Source organism: Lates calcarifer, linkage group LG2, assembly GCF_001640805.2.
Source record: "Lates calcarifer isolate ASB-BC8 linkage group LG2, TLL_Latcal_v3, whole genome shotgun sequence".
In the NCBI taxonomy this organism is placed as follows: domain Eukaryota; kingdom Metazoa; phylum Chordata; class Actinopteri; family Centropomidae; genus Lates; species Lates calcarifer.
The window spans coordinates 23,980,405-24,007,342 of NC_066834.1; the positions used below are offsets into that span (position 1 = coordinate 23,980,405).

The window sequence follows — 26,938 nt, forward strand, 5'->3', positions numbered from 1 at the left end:
CTTTCTTCAATTCTGTAGAAGGGTCATATTGTAATATTTGAGAGCCTTCACATTATCCTTTTCTAGAGTGGAAAACTTGCTCCTTTGAATTAAATCTGAATACTTGGTCATGTTTAGAACCCCATAATGAAATCATGGAAAATATCATTAACAATTTGCACACAAGCTTTTGTTTATCCTGGTGATGAAAATCACAGAAAAAAACTGTTGCTCTGACTCAAGATCAGTAATTTTACTGCTCAAGAGGCTTTCCATGCAGACTCTGTTGTCTCCTGGCTGTAGTTTGATTACCTCATCTGTCTCATCCTTTTGTCTGGCTGGATGCATTTATGGATTATTTATTTTGTGAAACGTCTGAGAGTTCTGCTCAGTGGCCATTTTACAGAAGCCATTTAGCATCCATCCTTGTAAACACAGCCTGTAATACATTCAGTATGATGGCCCCCCAGGGATGGATGTTACCACAAAATGAAAGCTGTCTGCAAGTTTCGGGTTGAGATCTGAGGATAGTGTGAATTTCTATTAACACGTGACAGTAATTTTAAAACTGCAAATAAAATTATCTTTGCCTTCGTCACACAGCCGTCACATGTAACCTCCTCAAACGCTTTAAAAACCTTGGTCACAAGTGACATTTAGCCCATGTCACTTATCAACTGATGCTCAGCACCTCTCGCCTCTTTAGAACAAGAAAAAGAGGCCACTGCTGTGAAACCATGTTTCCCATAGATAGACGGCTGACGCTGAGGCATCATTTGATGGCTTGTCACTGTATCAGCCTGAGGCTCCAACTGGCTGATGATTGTCAGTGTAAAAGGACAGTCGTAGCCAGCAGCTACACCGATGCTGGCAGGGAGTCATTTAACAACACACACGCTGACTGCTCACAGCAGTGTAGATGCACGCTAATAAAACCATTGACTTGCTTGTCTTCATTCATACGCCTAACCTGTATGAAAATCCCCACAGTCATGGTGACGATGTGGTTTATGATGCAGCTTCACAGACAGCTGAAGCAGCCTGGCCTTTCTGTGAAATGTGTTGTTATTTTGTCTCGTTAATCCCTCTTTCCTTGTCGTAATTTCTACCAATATCTCTTCTCTCGCCTTTTTTCCAGGAGACCATGACTGAGCCATCTGTCTTTGTTGAGGATGTGTCTAAGCTGAAGGATGCTGATGAACTCAAACAAGCTTACATAGGCCTCAAAGACACCAACAGGTACTTTATTACAGCCGGTGCTCCTCCTAATCTCCATGTCTCTACTTCCATCAGTGTTGAATTCACACTCCTCCAGGCTCTTTAATTTCTGTTTGTCCATTTTAATATCTTAAGATCCAGTTCCATTGTAAATATGATGTCTGTCTGAGTGGTGCATGTATATGTGTGTGTCTGTATGAACACTTCTTTGTCTTGTGCAGATCTCCTAGGTTCATGCGTAAGCCGCTGGAAGTCAATGATCTCCTGAGTAGGCTCAGGTAACAGATGAGACGTGGCCTATGCATCATGGAACAGAGCATGCATGGCCACGCTGTTGCTGAACAGGGTTGGAAACGACTGATGTTACTGAAGCTGAAACAGCTGATTTCACATCATACTGCTGATGAAAGCTTCGGTAGCTTTGTGTGGCATTTTCTGCCCTAACAGCATGATGAACAATGTAATCGCTCTAGCTATAGTTCAGATCTTGATTGTGCTCTAACAGAAGGTTTATATTTATTGGTATTTACTGCAAGGAAGGAATGTGTATTGGGCTTTTGAGTCAAGTTTCAGGGTTTGCAGGTTTGCATGTATTTTGACATTATAGTGCTAACAAGAGCAGTGTCTCTTATTGAAGGACCAGAATCAAAATAGTTGTGGTTTACCTCTTAATAATGCCCCCAGTATGTTTTTCGTGCCTTCAACGACTCTGGTCTGTCTTTGGAGATGTTGCAGAATTCCATATTTACAGTGTAATAGTTATCTAAAGTGTGGCATGAAAGCATGGAAATGTCTGAGCTTAAATGGAGACGACTGTCAGATGTAGTTTTATTAACACACAGATCCACAAAATGACTTTCTCACACGCTGACTGTGCAGCAGGTTTTTTGTTGTTGTAGGAGGCCTCCTGTCTCAGCTTTATGGAATGAGTTTGGCATGAATACTGCATGAAATGACCCCCTTACTGAATTTTTTTATGTTTGTTAGAGCAGAGGTGTGCAGCACACATTTAAGGAAGTTTATACACACTCAAAGATTTGTTCCATTTATTAAATCCACTTTCCTCCATAGTCAGTTGTGCTCATCTCATTGGCCTCAAAATAACTCACACATACATTATCATGGTTTTTAAAGGTGCTATGTGTAAATTTTTGCTATCGCTACATAGCTAACATTAACATTAAGAGCTGTTTACTTACCAGTCTAGAAGTAACATCACAAGTTCAGCAATGTCAACTCTTATTTTGTTTCTATTTTTATTACTTCTTACTGAAGCTAGCATGCTAACCAGCTAGCCCTGGCCTGCCCCGTTCCGTCTTATAATAACACTTTGTGATAGTGAGTCATAGTAGCATCCAGTCTGCCCTCAGTCCAGTTTGAGAGGATGAAGAGGACATATTCAAACCTCTTGTGTCATTGTTCTTGACACAACAATGGCTGAAGTAAACAGCTGTTAATGCTAACACTGACTATGTAGACATAATTATTAGATAATTAAACCCAAATCTCTCTGCATTTTAACCCCAGCGCTTCCCAAAAAGTTGTGCTGTGCATCACTACATTTATTCCCCTGTTTCTCCCATGTTGCTCCTTTTGTTGCTTGTGACCTCCTTTGTTCACACACTGACCTCAGAGTTCAATCAGCAGATCTCAATAAATGCAGGAACAAACTCACAGATGAAATGTACAGTACACAGCAGGCTACACATACACATAGAGGACACTACCTTGCCAGCTACCTGCATGTAGCTGTGCAGTGAAACATAAATCAGTTGGTATCAATCAGCATGATTAAAATGCATAGAAAATTTCCAATTTTCGAGGAAAATTTCATGAATAAACCAAATAAATTAAAGCATACACACACCAACATACACACATCTCTTATTAGGCATTTGCTCATTCACATCGTCTTGTACATCTCCCCCCTTCACCCAACCATCCCGCATTTTCTTTTGTTATTGTGTTGTTCATGTTGCTTTGTGTTGTGTGTCGGTCAGATCTGCCGCTCCAGACTTCCATAAGCTGAATGAGGACGGAGAGCTGTGGCTGGTTAATCAGGGCTTAAAGGAGACCATCAGGTGTTATTGCGTTTCAAACACAAGTGTGATTTTTTGAGCATGACACGTTTGCCTTTTCACAGGAAAGGATGTGTACTGCTGTTTTTCTTCATTCACGTATTTTTTCTCTCACATGTCACCAACCTCTTTCTCTCACATCTACCTCTCTGTTTAATTTGCCCAGTTGGTCAGTTTTGGAAATTAGGACTGCTCGTTATTTGGTCAGTGACTTGGGAGTCTTATCAAAGAATCACAACTTTTTACAGATTTAGAAGCTGGTTTTACTGCCAAGTCCACACACCCATTATTTTATTCTAAGTGGCCATAGGAACACAACTTAAAGCTTTCTCTGTGTTTTATGAAAATGGCCCATTGCCAAGGTAGACAGCCATGTTTCTGGCACAACAAAGCATAAACATAGGACTTTACAGAGTTGTGTGCATTTTAAAATTGAATATATTCTAGTCCATTCTATAAGATATAATGTAATGTATACAATGCTTTGGTTAGATTTTTCAGTTTTTATTGTAAGATAGTGCAGCAGAATTTCCCTTCATCCTGTTACTAACCATGTTTTACTCACTTATCATGACAGCCTGTTATGTTATAGCTTTCTGTAATTCAGTAGTCACTGTAGAGCTTGCTTCAAATGTGTTTGCAGTGTATTATAATTGTATGCTACTATATGCTGTATTCTTCTTCTGATGCTAGAAGTGGTTTTGCCATCTGATCAGTGGTGTTTCATCACTAGCAGCTGATATTCCTGATATTGAAAACAAATGGTTAAGATTTGTTCACAAACACTATTTGACTTCGATCTGATGACTTAAGATCTTCAGTCAGTGCTTCGTCTTAAACTATGTGTTTACTCTTTTGACTGACTACTGTATTGGCTCAGTTCAGCTTTTCAAGCGGGTGAAGCTTAATGACTCAGCAGAATAAAGAGAGTGCTCTGGGCTGCTGGTACTGTCTGCACAGCATGCTGCTGTCCTGCGACACCACACTGTGGTGAAAACCTCCACTTTTGTCATTCTCTCTCTCACTGCTGGCTGATTTTTTTTGTCTCCTCTTCTTTCCCTATTTGTGCCCTTTCTCTCGTTACTCCCTGTCGCTTCTTCCCTTCATTGTGCATACACAAATATTCCTTCTCCCCCTCAATCCTTCATCTACCTTTCTCAATCTTCTTCCTGTCTTCCCTCACATCCTCTCACCTGCCACATTCCTCCTCCTTTTTTCTCATCCCTTCATCTCCTATCTACGCCTTTCCTTTTTTCCTCCTCCTCCTCCTCTCTTCTTCTTCACCTCTCTTACATCTCCCTCCCAACCCCCCACCTCCCCCACCTCAGGTTGCTGGAGCACCAGCTGCAGACTCAGCGAAGAAGTTACGATAATGAGGTGGAGGCGTTGCGCGGCGAGCTGCAGAATGTCAAGGAGGAGAACAACCGTCAGCAGCAGCTATTGGCCCAAAACCTCCAGCTGCCTCCAGAGGCCCGAATCGAAGCCAGTCTGCAACACGAGATCACCCGGCTCACTAATGAGAATCTGGTACGCTACATCACACACACACAGATACGGACACATGCAGGCTGAGGAAGAGAAGCAACTTCAACTTTCTTTGTTTAAAGTGCACGTCACAAAGAGTCTCAGCACTTTACAGGTTAAAATATCATTATATCCATTATATGTTAAAACATCGGACACGCAACAGTGAGACCTCATGTACAAATACACACACACAGACACACATTCAGGCTGAATCCCAAATATACAGGTGAAACTGTTAATGTATCAACAATAACAGAATTGAACTAGTTAATAAAGTAGAAATCAAGATGAATATTTACAGAGCCAATGAAACTTCAAGAACAGTGGGTTTTAAGTTTAGACTTGTTTGTAGCTTTGTTTTTTTTGATCTCTAAATGAACATGAATTTTATACTGAAATCATCAAATAAAGATTTTTAATATCTAATAACATCAAGATTTCAAATTACAATGTACATGATCCATCCCCATAATAAACCCACCTGATGTATCCAACAATGGAAAAAAAAAATCAAAAGCTCCTCTACATTTCTAATCCTTGTCCTAATCCTCCTTCAGTGGATAACAGTGTGGTTGGGAAGGCTGGATGTGGCTCCCAAATCTTGATTATTAGAGTCATTTTTTGTTGCGTGTGGCTCCTTTTAAAGGTAAAACTTTACAGTTTACATTTTGTCACCTTCCCATTACAGTAACTATAGCTATGCCTGGTGCACTTTCACACCTTGTTGTTGTTTGTATGATGGATTGAAATGTTAATTAAGTATTAAGCATTATCAGTCAGGACTCTGTGAACCGACCAGCGGATCATCATTTCTCAAGAGCGCAAAGACTTTGGGGACCATCTCTGTGCAACTTTGCAAATATTGCAGGATCAGTGTGTGTTGTCGTCCTTCACAAAGACAGCATAGTGTAAAAATATATATCAAACAAAAGTTATTGATTTCAAGTTCAAGGGAAGTGCTGTGTTGTTGTTATGCTCTGCATCCAAAGCATTTCTGCCAAAGAACAGTAACAAATCACTCCGGTGCCTTCGAACCAGAATCTGCTCCACACAAACAACAACAACACACACTCAGATGTTCTCTTTCAGTGATGAACACAGCTCAAAGTCAGAAATTCACAGACATACATAATTTTCCATGTTACATATACATATTGATGATGAGTGTATATTGTCATTAGAGGTATTTGGGTTTGTGGTTTCATTCTCACTTGGGCCACACATGGAAAAACTGAACCAGCCACTGTAGCGCTGTCTCTCTCTCTCACACACACACACACACTCATTTGTATGGATGGTGTCACCTGACAGGAACTCATGGCCGAGGACCCCACAGCATCCAGAGAGGCTCGAGTCATCATTTTACGACGGATGGTTGTATGTAGAGACAGCGTGTGTTTGTGTGTTTGCACGTGTGTTAGAACTAACGGAGGTTGTGTGTTGTGAATGAAATCGCGCTAAGCGTCGCTCTAACTCTCTACAGCAGTGTCCTTTAACTCACAGCGGAGCAGCTCTGCACCTTTTTCAGTACAGCAGCTTTTTTGTTGATTAAAAATCCCCTCCACTCTTCTGTTTGTTTGTTTGCTTTTAAAACACAACTCACATTTTCCAAGCTGAAAAAACTTTGTCAGATTGATATTTAAACTCCACGTTTTGGTGGCAGTAGCAGTCATAATTTCCTCTGGTCTTCTGACTCCTGTGTCTAAGCTGCTGATTTGCAAGTGCTGGAGTGTTCATTTTTTCCCACTGGAGGGCGACAGTGTGAATTGTCTCCTCACTATTCTAGATCTTGTCTCTACCTCTTTGTCCTCCCCTCTCTCCATCACTCTGTCCTGTCGTCTGTTTTAGGATCTCATGGAGCAGCTTGAGAAGCAGGACCGAACCATCCGCAAGCTCAAGAAACAGCTGAAGGTTTACTCCAAGAGGATCGGAGAGATGGGAGGTGAGGAGGAATATCATCATTCGGCAAAGGCTTAAGAAACACACTGAGAGAAAAACAGAGCAGTTTGCATGTTTGTGCTGTATTATCTGACTGTTGTTGTCTTCTGTGTGTGTGTGTGTGTGTGTGTGTGTGTGTGTGTCACAGCGGGTCAAACCGAGGGCCAGACGTCTCCGGGACAGATGGTGGACGAGCCAATCCACCCGGTCAACATTCCCCGCAGGGAGAAAGACTTCCAAGGAATGCTGGAGTACAAGAAGGAGGATGAGCTCAAACTGGTGAAGAACCTCATCCTAGGTAAGAAATAAGGATAGGAAAAATGGATTTTACAAAGACGTAAAGTCAAAAAGAGGTTCTTTAATGAACCCTCTGGTGTTGCTCTGTGGTTCCACATCACAACGTTTGTGGTTTTTGGGGTTAAATGTACAATTTCCTGTGCCTTGGTTTCACAGAGATCTTTCTCATTAAAGATTAAACACAGAGGAACATTTTTAGACTTAATAACAATGTGGGGCAGTGTAAAAAATAAGGGCTTCATTCACAGTTTATCTGGTCTGAAATCTAAAAAACATCTGTATCCTGTAAGTTTTTTTTTTTTTTCTAAAGAGCTGAAACCTCTCATCCTTGTTGCCCTAGGCCACCACTAAACTCCCTCTCCTCTGTCTCTCTAGAACTGAAGCCTCGTGGTGTGGCCGTGAATCTGATCCCAGGTCTGCCAGCCTACATCCTGTTCATGTGTCTGAGACATGCTGACTATGTCAATGATGACCAGAAGGTCCGCACTCTGCTCACTTCGACCATCAACAGTATTAAGAAGATATTGAAGGTATGTATATGTGTGTGGATATTGGGTAATATCATCTCCGGCTGGAGTCAGTCATGTTGTGGTTAATGGGTTAGTTCACTCAGTTTAAACACCTGTGTCATCATCTCTGTGTGGCCGGTAAGAGAAAATATGCTTTCTTGTAATCTGGGTGAAAGAAGCCTTAACCCACTTTACCAGCACTGACGACACTTTGTTCTTCCTCTTCCTGTCAGAAACGAGGAGACGACTTTGAGACAGTTTCCTTCTGGTTGGCCAACACCTGCCGCTTCCTGCACTGTCTGAAACAATACAGTGGAGATGAGGTGAGTACTGATTGTGCTGTGTTTTCACCATTAGAAAGTAGCAAAACAAACATTTATCTGAATATATTGTAGATGGAAAATGTATTGCTTAAATTGAATAGTTGAGGTGTAAATATTATTTTTAAAAAATTGCCAAAATCTTAATGCATATCATCTGCTGTGTGTGTGTGTGTGTGTGTGTGTGTGTGTGTGTGTGTGTGTGTGTGTGTGTGTGTGTGTGTGTGTGTCACAGGCCTTCATGAAGCACAACACATCGAGGCAAAATGAACACAGTCTGTCCAACTTTGACCTGGCGGAGTACAGACAGGTGATCAGTGACTTGGCCATCCAGATCTATCAGCAGCTGATCAAATGCATGGAGAACATCCTCCAGCCCATGATAGGTGTGTGCCTGTGCATGTCTGAGTGTGTGTGCTCGTACAATCTAATGTAGTAACAACAGTAATGAAATTAAACTCTGCTTTTTTTCTATTTCCTTACATGCATGATACAAATACTTGCTATTTGCGTGTGTGTGTTCCCTGCAGTCTCTGGCATGCTCGAACATGAGACCATCCAGGGCGTTTCGGGGGTGAAGCCCACGGGTCTCCGTAAGCGGACGTCCAGCATCGCCGACGAGGGCACCTATACCCTGGACTCCATCCTGCGGCAGCTGAGCGCCTTCCACTCCACCATGTGTCAGCACGGCACCGACCCCGAGCTCATCAAGCAGGTGGTGAAGCAGCAGTTCTACATCATCGGAGCTGTCACCCTCAACAACCTGCTGCTACGCAAGGACATGTGCTCCTGGAGCAAAGGCATGCAGATCAGGTAGGAGCTGCTGCTGCTCAGAGAGGAGCCAGGAGTGGGGCTGATTGATTTATTTCCTTTTATTTTTCCTGTGTTTTGTTTGAGTTTTGACCACTTTACTGATCATGTATGTGTAGGTACAATGTGAGCCAGCTGGAGGAGTGGCTCCGAGACAAAGGTCTGATGACGTGCGGAGCCAAGGAGACTCTGGAGCCTCTGATCCAGGCAGCTCAGCTACTGCAGGTGAAGAAAAAGACCGATGAGGATGCCGAGGCCATCTGCTCCATGTGCCAGGCCCTCACCACCGCTCAGGTAAAACACCCTGACATTTATTACACCACATTCACATAATACTGACTGCTCTGAAGTTACGTTTGAAATCATGTGATTAATGAATTACTTTACATTTTCTAAAACTCCCTGGGTGTGAGTAACTGCAGGTAAAATATGTTTAACATTTCAGTTTTAACCTTTTTGTGTTACTTCTCTTTCAGATCGTGAAGGTCCTGAATCTCTACACTCCAGTCAACGAGTTTGAGGAGAGAGTGTCAGTTGCATTCATACGAACCATACAGGTACTTCACTCCAGATATATCAATACATCGTTCTCTGGACACACTGTTTTATGTACCGTTTGTTAAGGACATGGACGCTCCTGGAAAACATCACTTTGACAAAGTTAGACTTCCCAAAGCAAAATTGAATCTAGTTATGTTCATTTGAATTTGATAGTGAGTGACTTCAAACCTTAGTTGACAAACTGACAATGCTTCAGAAGACAAAAGAAATGTATTTGCATAGTTTGACAGCTACAAAACTGGTGGACCTTCCTTACATTAAGCACCAATTATTGTTGGGTCTTTCTCTGTAAATATTATAAAGAGTACGGTCTAGAAATTGACACTTTTTGACACTTTTTTTCTGCAAATGAAACGTGACTGCGTATTAATTCTTTGTCTCTCATGTGCTCTCTTCCTCTTAACCTTCAGACTCGCTTACGAGACCGTTGTGAGAGCCCTCAGTTGTTGATGGACACGAAGATGATATACCCGGTCACCTTCCCGTTCAATCCTTCCTCCCTCGCTCTGGAAACCATCCAGATCCCCAGCTCGCTCAACCTGGGCTTCCTCACCCGCGTCTAAACCCAGGCCCCACGAGACGGCTCCGAGCCCTGCGGTGCACCCACTGGCCCCAGAAGCCCCATACACAATCATCACAAGACAAATAAATACATTTTTCTGAGCATCACCTACACACAAAATTAGGATTTGTATCAATACAATTTGAGCAATTATGTCCAAAATACTTATTTAAAAAGTCTCTTGTTAAATATCCCCGGTCTAAATCTGGACATGAACACACACAACATGCGAAATTAAACACACACAACCCACCACATGCTGAACATTCAACATGCATCTGTACAATAGTTCCATCCACTGAACGTACACATGCACGCCTACACTTACGTGCACCTTCTCTCCAACAAAAAATAAATAAAAAAATGCACAGATAAACACACAACCAAGTCGTTGCCGTCGCCGCCGGTGGTTTAAATCTGGCTGTAAAACACCACAATCCATCCACTGCTTGTATAAACGCCTGCCTCTTAGAGAAGCCACAGGACCAGATCAAAGCCTCCAGTGCTTGCTCTCCATCGACACCTGGGTGTGACTTAGCTACCCCAGCTCCCTCCTCTGTGTTTCAGCTAGTGGTTACAATAATTCTTCTCTTCTCGTCTCGTCGTCTCGTTCTCCAGTGAGAATGTGCGTACTCATAACACGAGAGCAGGCCCAAAAGGAGGTGCTGAGGCCTCGCGAGAAGGAATAGCTTGATATTTTTTGTTTGTACCAGTACAAAGCCTGTTGAGTGCTAATGTTAGCTCTCTCGCTCTCTCGCTCTCTCTCTCTCTCTCCACCCCATGTTGAGGTAACCACACAGTCTCTGAACACAGTCAAGCCAAGACAGAACTCATTGTCTGTACTATATTATTTATACATATATAAATATATATAAATATGAATAATATATATCATGTATTTTATTTATTGCATTTACCTCCGTCCCCACCCTCCCTTTTTAAGAGTAGAAGCTTCCTCTTTGCAGAAAGTACGTCTGGTATGAAGGATGGGACCATCATTTCCCAACATGAACAGCTCTGTAAAGACCATTTTAGTTCCACTGTAGGGTATTTATGTCAATATCAGGTAAATTATATGTAGGATAGGTTAACGAGTGCCGGCACAGATGATTATTTGTAAGGTCACTTAGCTTAGAGATGTTGCTTTGTCATAATATAAATCCTGCGTTTCTGGCAGATGAAGTGTAGCACGGGTTTTAACGGAGGAGAGATTTAGAAGGTACGAGGTTTAAACCCTGTCAAAGGGTTTAACCTGCTACAATCTTTACTGTTTACAGCTGTGACTAGAGCTGAGCGTCACAGGAAACACTGGCACAAAGACATTTATTCACACTACAGTACAAACACTGATATACACACTCATACACACCTGCTTACTGCTGTGTCACCGGGGGTTTTGCACCCCAAACACTTTCTTCTCGCTACTTGTCTTCGCTGGTCACAGCTCTAGTCAGAGCTTTGAAAATGTTTTACTGTCATCGTAATTATTTATTTCAGTGTCGTTATTTTCTCATATGTATCGTATAAAGCCATGTATTACTGGGCAGAATGGAGAGAAACGGTTTCACCGAAGTTGGTTTTGGAGAGTTTGCCACAGATCTGTGAAGCTTTACACATATTTTCCTCTGCTGTATCTTCACACTAACATTTAACTGCAGCTTTGTGAACCGATTTCCTCTCACGTCTCCCACCTGTCCACCCCTATGCCTTCCTGTTTAGTGGCCAAGAAAACACAACATGGGCTTTTAACCAAAAAATACTGACATAGGAAGAGATGTTTTTTATTCTCTTTGGTGCACGGGTTGTTTTGGTTCAGATATCCCAGACACATTCACAGGCTGAGGATGATATTGCACCTCAGTATGGCTACAGTGTGGTTTACAGCATGCACTGCTGCTGCCCCGCCCCTGTTAAACTTGCATGGGCTTAGCTTTACCAGCTACCAGAAATTAACCACGCATGCCACTGCTTATTTTCTTTACTATTGGAGAAACCTTGGTGTAGCTAAGTCGTTAGATGAGTGTCAGGGAATCTGCCCATGTTGTTAGAGAAAGTCCTTTGTCTGTAGTAAAGTTGTCCTCGCTGCCTCTTGTTTAGCACTTTTAGTTTACCTCCTGTTGTGCCATTAGTATTAGCAGTCAACCAAATTTGCCTCCTGCCCTCATGTGAACCTTATTTGCCTGTTGACCTTATCCCTTAACAATGTAATTATTTTTCTTTTAAGGTGCTCATATACAAAAAAGATTGTGAATGGTCACCAAAACAGAACTTTTTTTTTAATCTAAAATTTTTTTGAAAACTTAGTCTTAAAAATGAGTCCTCTAAAGCAGCAAATCAACCAAGGATGAAAAATATTTGCAGGAGTGAGATCCAGGGAAATATGAGCGGAAATGTGCAGAAAAATAAAAAATGTTTTATCTGAAGTGAAACATCTCATTAAATGACATGAAGCAGACCACTCTGACTCTGACAGGAACGAGCCACAGATGTAAACAAATTGTAAATGGGATAAAGAGAATTTAGTATGTGAAGTTAGTTTGTGTTGCGCTTGTCTTTGAAAATAATTTGATATCCATATGTTCGCATTGGGACCATTTTAATCAGTCTGCCTTTTGTTATATTGTTTGGATTTGTAGGTAGTTTAAATTGTGGTCTGTGTAAAGAGTCCATATCTGAAGAGAGAGACAGTAGCTGAAGGAATTAATTAACCATATGAATGTTTAATAATGGTAATGCAGTGTATCATAATTTTAGCTGCGCATTGTGGACAAAGCCTTATCTGAATTATTTGCTATCTGAATGATTTACACACATCATCGACATTGTGGCATTGTTTTGTTCTGTCAGTGCAGTATTTTTTTTCCACTGTAAAATGAGTAAAAATGTGATCATTTTTATTTTGATGAGCTGTCCTTTTGTCCTACAGTTGGTGTCACAGATGGGTTGCTGACAAAATGCACTTTTTAAACATTGCCGAGGAAGTCAGATAAATAATAGATGGATATGTTAAAAGAAATACTTCACACTTCAAGAGCTTTTTCTTCCCTTGATTTCCCCCTTTTTACACAACTATGGCCCCTTAAGCTTCTTCTACCACATTCCCTGTATGATTTGATGCCTCCTTTTCTTAATCAGTGATTTTTTTTTCTCGCAGTTTTATTAAAACCATCAGCTAATGCAAGCCACAGGTAAGAAGACACACTCCTGGAAGTTTCACGGATGCAGCACCAGCCTTTTCAGACTCAGACTATCCTTGTGGACTGATGTGATGAGAGTGTAGATTTGGAATGCCGGCCTAGTTTCAGAGGAGAAAAAAAAAACAAAACACGTTCATTCATCAGTTGTATTGTTGAGCAGAGCTGCGGCCTCTTGTTTCCCCCTGGGCTTCTCTTGGGCTCTCAAAGAGGAGAAAATGTAATTCCTGTCACTCTGCGTTTTCACATCAAGGAGAGAGTTGGTTGTATGATATGACGTAGACATTATAAATTACCATTGTTCTTATCAGCACTAGCGTTGATTGTGCCATTTTAAAAGATATAAATTGTCAAAAACAAAATATATCATCACCCCAGCTGTTGTGGTACTGGTGTGAACATGCTGAAGCCAGTACCAAAATGTGTCCTCTCTAAACCCATGTGTACATTTGACAAACTGGACTGTTTGTAGTTTCTGGTAGCTGTGCTTAGTGAATGTGTTCACCGTTAAGAAACTAAGAAACTTGGAATAAATTGTCAAATCTGTAAAAGTAAAATAAAAGAATTCAGCACTGTTGGATTGTCTGTGGGGGGGGTTATTTCTGTTTTTTGTTTGTTTTGTTTTTGTTTGTTTTTTGCTTTCTGTAGTAAAAACCATCCAAATGTCTGGCCATTAAATTATGGAGGACCACAAGTGTCACAGAAATAGTAATAATGCATGTCATTAATTAATTCTACAATAAAAGTAGGCATTAATACATTTGTTTACAAATGAATTTATTAATATATAAATTAACGTATTAAGTTACGAGTAATTCTATATTTGATATTTTAATGAGCAATAAAAAATATGAATTATAAAAAGAACTCACAAATTAAATATTAACCCATCGGTAGATTTAATTTAAACAGGATTTACAGAAACAACATAAATCAGTCAATAAATGCATTATTTAGAATTACATTAATGGATTCATAAATAAATAATGGAATTCAGGATTTTAAAAGTTAATTTCTATTGTTCAATTAGTTATTAATTAATGAAATTCTCTACTATTTCCATTACACTTGTGGTCTTCCATTTTAAATAAATTGGATCTGCAATATTGACTTGTATCGGAGATAGCATATGTTGGGGGTTTTTTTTGTTGTTGTTGTTGTTTTGTTTTTTTTTCCAGTATGGAACCTGACAGCACAATTCAGATTTCACGAATTATCCCTCTCCGTTTCAACAAAGATGAGGTTGTAATGAACTGTACTGAATGAATATTACACCATGTTGTTGAGGGGAATCTACAGGAGTTTTACATTTTCAATCACTACCATTGGATTAGGCTGTAACTGTAACTTTCCAGTCCCAGCAGGGATGTACAGTATGAAGCATGGAGGTAAAAGCAGAGCAGAGTCGCAGCTTAAACACTTTACTAAGAAGCTTACAGTTCCCTCTCTGTCCCTCGCTGACAATCCTCTTCACTGGAAAAACTCAACTTAGTTCTCCAGGGACAAACACCTGCTGAACAGAGGGAGAAAGAAACTTCTCTTGTGAGGTAAGATTTATTATTAATCTTTATTTTTTGTTGTTATATGCTGCTATTTGTGGGAATATTATCATTGCGCTCACTGATGCTGGTGCATTTTGTGTTCACGTGTGGGTTTAGGTTATGGAATGGGTTGTGTAAATGTAACTAGAGTTTACAGTAAATGGCTTGAGATTAAAAAAAAAAACCCTTTTAATTAAATACCTGTATTTGACAGTGATAATATAATCACATTATATCACATTATCATATTCCATATTCTACATACTTTCTGATCATGTAGCTACATTTAACCTGCATGTTATGACATTATTGGGTTTTGTAAGATATATCAGTTTAAAATTACAGCTAGAAAACTGGTTGCTGTGTCAGATAAAAGGACAGTACATGTGCACTGATAAAATGTAGATTTGTGTGGTAATTGGCCATCCTCAAGTGTTTATCATGTGTGCAGCTCCCAGAATAGCTGTGCTGCACTTCTCTGGAGCTCAGAGAAGGATCAGGTTGGAGTAGATTACCAACTACTTATCTCCCAGGCCACACTCACAGATACACACACACACACACACACAGACTAAATGGTCACAACCCAGCACAGAAATCAAAAGATCTCCTTCCTGTAGTTAAGATAAGAGACTTGATATTTATATTTGTGTGTGTGTTTTCCACAGGTGTGTTGGTGATCATCTGCAGCCATGTGTGACCAGACGTTCGTGGCTGTCACTTTTGGCCCCTGCGACAGCTGCAGTAAAGCCAGTCCTCTGATGAACATCTACATTAAGAACGAGCCCATCAACTACTGCTCCTTCTGTGTGGAAATGGTGCGTGATGTTTTTTCCTTTCAGCTTCTCATCACCAAACACCTGAACAAATCACTTCACTGAAAGCTTTTCTGTATCATTTAACTTGCATGGACACACCGTAGTGCTGATCTAACGGGGAGTTCTCTATGTTGGGTGTTAAACACTTGTATCAAACAATGTATCTTGAACCCTGTTAGGCAAATGCACACACACACTAGAGGAGATAGATGCCTGCCAGTGACACCTCTCCTAATCTGTGGCTCATTGTCAAACAACTCACCAGACACCAGTCCCACAGTGCAGAGCGCCGACTGTGACTGTCTGCAGTGAAGAGCAACAACACTAACAGATCGCTAAATGGACTGTGATTGAGAAAAAAACACTCTTTATTTTACATAACATTAATATTAACTGATATATTTTATCAAACAAATCAGTTAAGTACAATTGTTATCTACTAGAATTAGATCAAAATCATCAGATCAAAAACAATCCTTAAACACAGTGTTGACAGAGAGTGTAAATGTGTCAGTGAAGCCATTTTTGCAAGAAAAAATAGTGATTGTGTTTCAAAGTCATCATCAACTGGAGCATGTGAAGCTGAAACTTGCTGCTACAAACGATTGTTTCACAATACTGTGCATCCTCTGTCATGTTGCCTTTTAGATTTAATGATTTAATGATTATATTAGATGAGATATGAATGATTCCTGGTGGAAACTGAGCCAGTCAACTTGAAATATTATGGTTCAGCTTGTTAGGGGAAAGGGGATAATTCCAAAATGCCTGGTTCAGCTCTTTTAGATGTGTCTATGTGTTCATGATTTAGATTTTTCTTCCATCCATATGCTGCAATGTCATTATTGAACTAATTTAACTCATTATTAAATAATAATTAGCCCAAAGCCCATTCAGTCAAACAAAAGAGACACATCTTTAAAAACAGGTCATATATATATATGTATATATATATATATATATGTATATATATATATATATACACACCATCATGTTTTAAATCAAAGACTAAATAATCTCCTAAAACAGCCAGGTGCTGTAGTTTAGTTTAGTTACTCAGACAGGAGTAAACATTTCTCTGAGACTATTTTCAGACAAAGATTAACACATGTTTGATTCTCTGGTGAGTGCAGCAACATCCATGGTGAATGTGGGATTGACTCAAAAAAAAAAAACAACAAACAAACTTAGAAATAACATATCACCCAGTGTAATGATACAGCAGCTCACTAATGTGTTTTTTGTCACTTTTTGACAACAGTGGAGCTCTATAGCACAGAGGAATCAAACAATACACCTACTTGTTAGTAGATCCATTTGGGCTTTTATATGGGATTTACTGACAATAAGAAAAACATTGAATACCACCATACTTATCCTGAAAAAAACACTTTAGTAAAATAAAAACAATGGGTAAAAGTACTACAATCAAAGAAATGCAATAGTGGGATCTTCAGTATCAGTAGCAGCAGAACTTTATAGGACAGAAAGAGGAAAAATAACTACTTGTTTTGTTGTTGATTTTTAAGGAAACAAATTTGAACTCAACTACATTCACTGGAAACTCCAGGCAGGGAAATGCGGTCTTTGTAGCAGTGTTAAAGCGTGTCTAAGCGCCTGTGGTGCCTGTGAACAGTGAGGACAGAGGGAGGACATTGGGGAGGACAGAGGGGAGGAGGGGGCTGAGCAGCGCAGCGGCAGAGCTCAGTGTGAGCGCGCGGCAGCATCACTAGTCGCGCTCGAGGACATTCTCATCAAACCTCTAACCGTCAAACAAACCGTTCCGTTCCCTCAATTCTTCCCGTTTTCTCCCGTGTTTTCCGCTCCCCCTCCCTCCTCTTTGCTCTCTCTTTCTTTTCTTTTCGCGTGTTTTCCTCTCAAAGATGGCCTGCCAGGGGCTCCAGAAAGGGGAAACCCTGGCGTCTCTGAAGAGGGAGTGTGACAATCTGAAGAAGAAGCTGGAGGAGGAGCGGGGCAAGCTGAACGACGTGGAGCGTAAGTGAAGAAATAACAGGAAGAAAAAACTGTAACTAAGTCTACACACGTTTACTTGTCATCCTTTTTTTATTATTAAAACAAAGAGTCGTTTACTTAAAGTGACTTTAAGCTGGACAGGTGCAAAGCGTTAACCCGGCGTTTCAACACAGTTTATCCATATGTTGTTATTGTTGTGACATTAGTTCACACAGTGGTGGTCAGTGTATAGAGTCAGGTGTCTTTGTAAGATCTGTTTAGTGACGATGATGATGATGATGATGATGAGACTGTAAACAGCCAACTCAAATGTCCTCATAAAACCTACAAAACCGACTTAATTCTACACTGAGCGTCAGTTTCACCTGAGTGTATCAGGTTATGATGAGTCTCTATCTGTCTCGCTGGTGATAGGCTTTTTCACAGGCTAAAATAAAGGCAGTCCGGTTTATTATTTAATGCTACAGTACATCTTTATTTTTCAAGCATCCAACATCTTTGCTCATGTGACTTACTGAGCGGTAGTCTAATATATTTAATAACCGACCTGCACTGCCACCAGCTGTGGGAAATAACCCAGTAAACTGTGGATTAAAATGTTGTGTCTCTTTGTGGCTGTTTTGTGTCAGTTTTCAGTCACTTTGCATCTCTTTGTGGTTGCTTTACATCCCTGTGGTGGTTTTGTGTCTTTGTGGTTTTGTGTCTCTGGTCCTTTCAATCAGTAATTACATTGCAGATAAAGACTTCTGTCTGTATTTTAATGCATCTGACATGATATTCTGTTTATATAACATCTATTTTTTTTAGCAGTGATATGTCTGATTCTGAAAGGAGACATTCTACATAATCAGTAGTAATTTTGCCACCTTAAGTAAATTCTGCTGATAAAACTGTATTTTACTGTCTTCTACCCAATCTCAACATGTACGGGTGTCTGTGTGTGTGTGTGTGTGTGTGTGTGTGTGTGTGTGTGTGTGTGTGTGCCTCAGTGCACCAGGTAGCTGAGAAGACTGAGGTGCTGGGAGCTCTCTCCGTAAAGACCAGACGTGTGCTGAAGGGTCATGGGAACAAGGTGCTCTGTATGGACTGGTGCAAAGACCGACGTCGTCTGGTCAGCTCTTCACAGGTACATGCACACACATACAGGTGTGATACAGTATATTAGGAAAGATATAGTGTTTTATTATTAGTATTAATTCATATATTTGTGAAAGTTTACAGTACATGATATTTATTATGTTCTTATGTAATGCTCATTTTCTCTCTAATTTAGGATGGAAAAGTGATAGTCTGGGATGCATTCACTCTCAATAAGGTGAGTAGAAGTCTGTGCGACTGTAGAAATCCCTTTTAGTAATAAATTAGGGGGTGATAACCAAAGGTTTTAGATTCTTATGAAGGAAAAAAGGACTTCAAAAATTATTTTGGGGAATGGGTTAAAGTATAAAATGTACAAAAGAATCTCTTTATGTACATTCAATTTTGGAGCAGGGTGTTACCACGATGACAGCACCCAAAGAGAGGAGCAGTGAGAGGGAACACTGCTGATGTTTATTTTTATCTTTAACCATGGTGAATTTTTATTTAAAAGTTTTCTTTTAACATTAACTGCAGCATGCAAATCAGAAACACACAATTAAATAATATTTTATTCATATGATGTTCATCCATTATTTTTGTTTCACCTTCATATCACATCTCTCCATCAGTTTAGTCATTACTTTAGTGCGCAGGGACAGGAAATCTGAATTATCAACAAAACACTAAACTGATCCATAACGATCCATACTCCAAAAATACATTTTACTGAGCATTTGCTGTGCGGACAACAACTCAACTGGACTCTCAGTTGACTAATATCCTGATGTTTTGCAAGCACACCTGAAGCTTTTCTAGATTTCTACTTCAATAAAGTCACTTATCATAGATCAAATGGTTGACTTTCATGTCCATCCAAGAAGGAAATCCCTGAATAAACAGTGATGTAAAACTTCCAGGAGCCTGGTTGCCCACTGCAACCTCACCTGCTTTGGATACTCATGTTCTCCTCGCCATATGTGCTGGTGTTGTGAGTGGGTGGGTGGGTCATCCTTTGCTCCTATATATCCCTCTGAGAGAGGGCGCAACATGATCACATGGAAATATGTGTTTGAAGATTATCTATCCATCTGTGCTCTGTAATGACAGTGTGTGGCTGAGTGCACTTAAATGGTAGCCAGGATGGAGCAGACATAACCACACTGAACGTAATCCCTATTAATACACATCCAGATTTACTGCAGCTGTGTGCCACTGTCTGAGTGTGTGTGTGTGTATGTGTGTGTGTATAAGAATAGTTTGTGTTTGCTTATTAAAGAGAATATATTTTCTTGCTGATGACGATTTTAGAATAAACACCATGTTCATGTTTTTCTCTCTTGTGCGTGTATTGTTGTGTGTGTGTGTATGTGTGTGTGTGTGTGTGTGTGTGTGTATTTGTGTGTTGCAGGAGCATGGGATTACCCTGCCATGTACATGGGTGATGGCATGTGCTTATGCTCCCTCAGGCTGTGCTGTGGCATGTGGGTGAGTAGAGAGTGTTTTTGATTGGTTTTCTTTCCGATAATCAAATATCAACAACTTCACTCTTATGTGAAATAATCTGTTTGGAAGTTTTACTACCAAGTTTGTACTGTTATGAAAGAAATCAAATATTTTCTAGAGTCTCTGACTGCTACTGTTATTGCTCAGTGGCACTAAATCAGATCTTTAATTTTTAATGTTTTGTGTTTCCTCCTAAAGTGGACTGGATAACAAGTGCTCAGTGGTCCCGCTGTCACTGGACAAAACCGAGAACTTGGCCGCAAAGAAGAAGTCGGTCGCCATGCACACCAACTACGTATCGGGATGCACCTTCACCAACTCTGACATGCAGGTGAGCACCAGTTTAATGCCCTGTGAGAAACATATAATATATGTGACCTGGTTGGAATCTTTTGCTTAAATGCATTCTTCCACCTGCTCTGAGCAGGGATTCTGAACACATTTGGAAACAGTGCAGGTATTTGTAAGATTTCTAGATAAAACACTTGATTCTGAGAATTATGGCAGGGAAGGATTTGGTGTTGTTTGGAGAGGGTGGCTGCTGACAAATTGCAATTGAATGTTTTCCATGGTTTGTTTATCCTACTAGTTTACTCTGAATATTTTGAGATCTACAATATTTACACTGCCATATTTTGCTCTTCTCTCAGCTTACAGTCTGTGCAATAGGATGAGCTTCAGCTACAAAACCAGACATCACACTAAAACCAAGAGAGCCAAACAGTCCTGTCAATGTTAATTGATTTAGTGAGAGGAAGGGCTCATCCAGGATTTGAACCCAGGACTTCTTGCGCCCAACGCAAGAATCATACCCCTAGACCAACGAGTCTCCTAGCTGTTAGCTGGTCTTATAATTCTCTGCTGTCAATCATCCAAAGAAACTGAACGACATTAAAATAAGCTTAAAAATGTGACAGAATATTTGTATTTTGTTGATATATTTCAAATACTATTTATCAGGATTATTGTTTCAGTCACATTAATGAATCTAATATGCACTCTCTTACATGTCTTTGTCTGTCTCTATACTTCATCCAATTATCATAAGTTTTGATCACAATTTTTGTTATTTATTTATTGGTTGGTTTGTGACTCCTCATCAGTAGAGAAGGGAGGTAGGGGACAGAATCAAAGGGAGTATACGCAGGAAACAGCCTGAGATATCTGGCTTTAATAATTTACTCTGCTCTGGCCCTAAGTGAGGCAGAAGAGCACAATGGGGCGGGAGGTAAGAGGAGGACAGGGTGTAGGAGGAGAGGGGAAATGGGGGGGGCTCTATCCTCTATTCTCTATCCTGTATGTGTATTAATAGACACTGAGTGGCTTTTATCTAAGAAAGAGTGGAGCACACTGACCTGAGGGCAGAACATTTAACACACAGACACACACATGCATGTTTTCTTCCTTTCTTTCACACGTGTCCTCTCTCATACCACATCTCATGCACAAAGACACATTCACGCACATGAGCACACTGTCACGCTCGCAGCCTTTATACCAACAAAATAGACTGTGAAGCACAAAACTCTGGACCACACTGACGACCGGGAGAGAGTGTTTACTATTCATTTTACAGCACAAGTGCATAAAAGACCCCACATTTTCAGCCAGCCTTAAAATCTGCTAACAGGAGTACAGTCTTGGGTTGTTCAGCTGAGAGCAACGTTAAAGCAGTGCACTGTCACTGATTAAAGATATTTTCATGTGGGGTAAGTCAAGGAACCCCCTGCAAGTATTTAATATATGGGCAACATGCAGGTGGCAAAAATCTGACTGATTGGGCTTGTCTCTGTCAGATCAATGAGGTTTCCATCTCTGTGTGTCAGTAATTGTGGTTCACTGATAATTGCATTCATGTTGAAACTGGAGCTACCTCTCAGCGCAGGCAGGATGTGGTGTGTTTTTGTGCCTGAGGTCATCCAGCAGGAGCTCTCTAATCCACCAGCCAGCAGGGATCTCTGATGTCTGCATGTGTCTCTAAGTGCTCATAATCTGTTTCCATCAGAGGAATTGCTGACATTTTGGCATTTTGTACGCTTGCTTGTACGTGGATACGTGACACACAGTGAGAGTTTTATGTGTTAGTGAGGAGATGTTGACTTTTGTTGTCTGTTTTTTTTTTTTTATAAGTATATACAATCACAATATAGTTTTGTTCTCCTTGCTTTCTCCAAACATTATTCCATGAAGTCAGTAATTTCCATTTTTATTCTGGGACTGTTTCATTTCTCACTTCAGTCAGAGTCACATATAGTGCAAAACAGAGAACAAATAACTCATTGATTTAATCTCCATCAAAATATATGCTCTTACTTTGCTTGAAAAAAATCAAATACTGTAGTTTTATTTTTTGTGTTTTTGTAGTAACCTTTTTTATATTTGTTCTTTCTATGACCACCAGTGGTGCCATATCAAATCCATTTTAGCCTGTTTTTACCCTTTAGCCCAGTCACTGTGGAGTTTCCATCAGAAAACAGAATTTACCCATCAAAGTCCCTCTGTGATTGCACTTCCTCCTCTCTGGTTTCCACTAGACTGGCATACCAAGGCTGCCAGTGTTTGTTTACAAGTTTTTAAGCTGTATGCCGGTGTCCACAGCTCCCTCAGTAAATTACACTCCTGTGTTTTTAAAGTTTCAGGATGAGATGAAGTACACTTCATTTTTAAAATAAGCTGTATGTTTTCATTATGCTGATTGCTTTGTGTATGTATATATGTGTCTGTTAGCTCCTGACCTGCAGTGGTGACGGCACATGTGCCTTGTGGGATGTGGAGAGTGGGCAGCTGCTGCAGAGTTTCCATGGTCATACAGCTGATGTCTTGTCCCTGGACCTCGCCCCATCTGAAACTGGAAACACTTTTGTCTCTGGGGTGAGGAAGAGAGAGAGAGAGAGAGAGACAGAGAGAGAATGTGTGTATTTGCCTGATTGTAATTCATGTGGTCATGTGGAAACTCCAAAACTCATGATTCCCTTTGGATTTGGCTTTGAGTTTTCATGAAACACTGACACTTTGAAGGAAATGCATTTGAACAAAACAACAATAATCCCTGTATCTTGTCTTGTGTGTGTGTGTGTGTGTGTGTGTGTGTGTGTGTGTGTGTGTGTGTGTGTGTGTGTGTGTGTGTGTGTATGTGTGTGTTTGTTATCAGGGCTGTGATAAGAAGGCCAATGTGTGGGACATGCGCTCTGGACAGAACATTCAGTCTTTTGAAAGCCACGAGTCTGACATCAACTGTGTAAAGTGAGTTCACCCCCCTTATAAAAACAACAGCCCACCATGTTTTCACTTATTCCTCTTTGAAGGAGCTATTTGTAAGTTTTATTATTGCTACATAGCCAACAATAGCATTAACAGCTATTTACTCACCAGTCTAGAAGAAACTCGGTGAGTCCGGTTCTGCTCGAGGTTCCTGCCTCTTAAAAGGAAGTTTTTCCTTGCCACTGTCACCTAGTGCTTGCTCATGGTGGGATTTGTTGGGTCTCTCTCTGTAAATACCTGTTTTAAAGAGTATGGTCTAGACCTGCTCTATATGAAAAGTGCCTTGAGATGACTTTTGTTGTGATATGGCACTATATAAATAAAATTGAATTGAATTGAACTGTTCACATTTGAGCTTTTAATGGATAATTGTTGAATGTGCAAAACAACCATTACGGTAGAGGAGAGAATTTTTAAGTATCACTCAGAATCAGAATTTGTTCATCTACTGTATTAGAGTAAGACTGAGACCAAGTTTCAGCTCTGTTCATGCAGCAGAATTACTCAGTTCTTCAAAAATGATAAGCTAACAACAAATCAATAAAGCGTCTTTCACATAGAAAGCTCACTGGAACGGCAAAATATCTAATTCCACCCTCGGTCATGTGTGTCCAGGTACTACCCCAGCGGAGATGCATTTGCTTCTGCTTCTGACGATGCCACAGTGAGTCATTTCATATGACCTGATTATCTGTTTGTGACGATCTATTGGGTCAATACGTGTGATACTGTCAAACCAGAATTTATTTTTATTTATTTATTATCAGTTATTTTTATATTAATAAGACAATTATCTACCAGAGGACATTTCATAGATTAAATATTCTACTGACAAATGACCATTGTGTGTCCTGTTTATTGGTGTTTCTCAGTGCCGTTTTTATGATCTGCGAGCTGACCGTGAAGTAGCAGTCTACCAGAAGGACAGCATCATATTTGGTGCTTCCACTGTGGACTTCTCTCTGAGTGGTAAGGAGTGTGTAAAGCGCTTAAAAGCTGAGTCACTGTTGACGCAAGAAAAGGCTCAAAAAATACCAGTTTTTGAACTAACAGGAAAACACTTCCACCTAAGTCAGTGGCTTCTTGTTTATCTGAAATATGAAATATAATTTGATCTGAATAGTCCTTCATTGAGTCTCCCTACTTCCCCTTATTCCAAAATTCCCAACTTCCTCTTTTATGTATTTTGTCCCCTGTGCTTACTGTGTCCTCCAGGTCGCCTGCTTTTTGCTGGTTACAATGACTACACCATCAACGCGTGGGATGTTTTGAAGGGAACTCGTGTCTCTGTCTTGTTTGGCCACGAGAACCGGATCAGCAGAGTCAGAGTGTCACCTGATGGCACAGCGCTCTGCTCTGCCTCCTGGGACAACACCTTACGGGTGAGTGCTTCCCCACACAGCATGACATCACCAGCTGTTCTTCATTTTTTGTTTTATGTGTTTTGACTTAAAGATTTTTAGTCCAAATGCTGTCAAAGTAAATTAATCTTTACAGTGTACCAAGTAGGCCTTCCTCTTTTGTAATATATTTTAAAAATACAGTCCAAAAGATCTGAACATCAAGTGTGAAGATCTCAAACGGGCCATAACTTGATTGTAGCATAAAATAAATTTTAACAGTAAAGCTAAACTGGCATTAATAAAAGCAGGAACTGTCATTCAGGTGTACATCAGGCCTATATTATAACCCACAGATATTAATGGATGATAATTCATTTATCTAACAAATGTAGCTGCAGGTTTACTCTGAATGGGTTTTCACATTGTACTCACTTCTCTTTATGCAGATTTGGGCCTAGTGTTCATTTGATGTTTGTGATCCAGCAAAGACAGCACTATCGTTATGTGACTGCCAACACTGCAAGTCCCTGCCTGGAGTCAACACACAGAAACGCAAATACTTAACATGTCTCCTCTGAATGAGAATATGCCATCATATCATAACTGTAGGGTGGGTGTTCACTTAAACAGATGGTTCATCAAGTTCAGATTCCTAATATTTGTTATTGATAGCCTGACGACTGATATTGTATAAATATAAGTGTTGTTGCTAATATAGTGGGAGATAATTGTCAGTGTAAAGAGCCAAAATAATCTGTAGAGATCAGCAGCACGTATCTGCTCTGCTGTGTAAACCTACAGACTGTACTGCTGATTGTCTTTGTCTGTAAAATATGCACACTGGTTTACTGTCACCTCTCCTGAGAGAACCACACCTGCCCAGAATAATGCTGTAGGTGTCACACTGTTATTATGGTCTTTACTGTTGTAGGTTATGTCATGATTATCCTAAGGGAGACATCTTTAAATGTCTCCTCATATTTTTTCTTATTTCAAACTACTTTTACCCCAACAGTTTATCTTAAATCCTTGTGAGAGTAATAAATCAGATTTTAAGTATTTTTATTTCATTTTATTGTTTTTTGTTCTCCCATAGTACACAGTTTTTTTTCTTTCTACTCTTTCAGCTCAACTTTCATGTGCAGGTGGAGCTATAAAGAAAACTTAAATCTGTTGTTTGGTCAAACAGATAAAGGTGACCTGACATGTTTCTGCGTAAACAAAATACAGCAGGATGTTAAGACTTTTGGAGTGACTGTGCCACGCAGGCTGCATTCAACTCCAGCCTGCCAGCACTGAGGTTGACCTAGATTCAGTCCCAATGGCTGAAATTTGCATTTCTCCTACTCTGTGCTGGGGCGAAATGTAAATAGACTCTTTCATTATGTCCATATGAGTCACTAAACTGACTGAATCACTGGAGCGTTTGAACCCCGGAGTTTTTTTGTTGTTGTGAGAGTACACCTGAGCAGAGCAGGGAAGTGAAAGTGTTTCTATGCCTTGCTACTGGTACTGATAGCTCCTTCAGTTACACTGACTGCCACCAGGGGGCATTGAACTGTATCAAAACTGAGAGAGGGCTCCTCTTGTCCTGTAGTGTTTCTTGTTTTCTTTTTTTCTTTTAAGGAATCGTGTAAATAAACTGCAAGAAGAGCAGGTGTCTACCCTGTGCAAAAAATCAAACACATTTGATACATCACCTCTTTAAATTATTTTTTATGAACTCTCAAACCATAAAAGACTGTAACAAAATCAAACAAAATCACATACCATGCTGGTCTGTTTTTGTTATTTGGATGCGTTTTTCTACCGTTCCTGGCATCAGTTTTTCTCCTGTTTTTTCTTTTATATTCTCCTCTAAGTCTGCATTCATTTTGTCAAACATTGCCATTGCTCAATAATGCACCTTCACTGCAGAATGAATTTAAAAGTCTGCATTGCTTTATTGCTTTATTGATATTAAATAATTGTGCTTTTAGTACATGTAAGCTTCCCAGCCTGAGTGAAAACAAATACTTAATGTACAACTGCAATTACTTCAAAATAATATTCAGTTTCTCCTGCACTTGATCAAAGTATTTTCTATCATTTTATTCACCAAAGTGGAGGAATATAGTCTTATGGACAGTGTGGAGGTGTTTTTACAAAGCATTATTGATCTCTCTATCTTACACGTCTTTATTTTTTCTAAAACAGCGGTCAAAGTTCAGCAGCTCTTATACACATCATCACTTTAGGTATCAAAATCCCCTGAGTGCTGAAAATATTCATCATCTGTTTCATATCATTACTGCACTGTGATGAAAGGCAACAAAACCTGTCAACACTGAACATGAGGTTGTGTGTCTCTGCTACAACAACTGCAGCATCCTTGTTCCTTCCACTGTGATAAAAACTTGGAATGCAAATCAGTATTTTGAGTTGA

The 26,938-nt window shown here is 40.1% G+C and overlaps 2 protein-coding genes across 5 annotated transcripts in view; both read left to right on the top strand.

Moving 5' to 3' along the window:
* myo5aa (myosin VAa) overlaps positions 1–13,570 on the top strand; it is a 52,873-nt gene extending 39,303 nt beyond the window's left edge. The window contains exons 29-42 of one of the 4 annotated variants that reach the window (XM_051077180.1): positions 1,118–1,218; positions 1,419–1,475; positions 3,198–3,278; positions 4,604–4,802; positions 6,114–6,179; positions 6,651–6,744; positions 6,889–7,038; positions 7,413–7,567; positions 7,780–7,869; positions 8,102–8,252; positions 8,397–8,679; positions 8,796–8,970; positions 9,153–9,233; positions 9,648–13,570. In XM_051077180.1, coding sequence (XP_050933137.1) covers positions 1,118–1,218; positions 1,419–1,475; positions 3,198–3,278; positions 4,604–4,802; positions 6,114–6,179; positions 6,651–6,744; positions 6,889–7,038; positions 7,413–7,567; positions 7,780–7,869; positions 8,102–8,252; positions 8,397–8,679; positions 8,796–8,970; positions 9,153–9,233; positions 9,648–9,800 — 1,836 coding nt within the window. In that variant the 3' untranslated portion in view covers positions 9,801–13,570. The remainder of the gene's footprint in view (positions 1–1,117; positions 1,219–1,418; positions 1,476–3,197; positions 3,279–4,603; positions 4,803–6,113; positions 6,180–6,650; positions 6,745–6,888; positions 7,039–7,412; positions 7,568–7,779; positions 7,870–8,101; positions 8,253–8,396; positions 8,680–8,795; positions 8,971–9,152; positions 9,234–9,647) is intronic. The other 3 variants (XM_051077182.1, XM_051077183.1, XM_051077186.1) reach the window with 3 other exon arrangements.
* Positions 13,571–17,028: 3,458 nt separating this feature from the next.
* gnb5b (guanine nucleotide binding protein (G protein), beta 5b) lies at positions 17,029–25,572 on the top strand. Its single transcript, XM_018666820.2, has 11 exons — positions 17,029–17,347; positions 18,316–18,452; positions 18,600–18,641; positions 19,815–19,891; positions 20,108–20,240; positions 22,637–22,780; positions 23,061–23,152; positions 23,786–23,834; positions 24,043–24,139; positions 24,386–24,552; positions 24,960–25,572. The coding sequence occupies exons 1-11, from the start codon at positions 17,236–17,238 to the stop codon at positions 24,969–24,971; spliced, it is 1,062 nt and encodes a 353-aa protein (XP_018522336.2). The 5' UTR covers positions 17,029–17,235; the 3' UTR covers positions 24,972–25,572.
* Positions 25,573–26,938: the final 1,366 nt, after the last annotated feature.

What these genes read in the sequence shown, in the direction of transcription:
- gnb5b (XM_018666820.2), top strand. Translation starts at nt 17,236, where the DNA reads ATGGCCTGCCAGGGGCTCCAGAAAGGGGAAACCCTGGCGTCTCTGAAG. An exon ending in CAAGCTGAACGACGTGGAGC is followed by an intron (nt 17,348 to 18,315) that starts GTAAGTGAAGAA and finishes TGTGTGCCTCAG; the next exon opens with TGCACCAGGTAGCTGAGAAG. An exon ending in TCACCAACTCTGACATGCAG is followed by an intron (nt 20,241 to 22,636) that starts GTGAGCACCAGT and finishes TGTGTCTGTTAG; the next exon opens with CTCCTGACCTGCAGTGGTGA.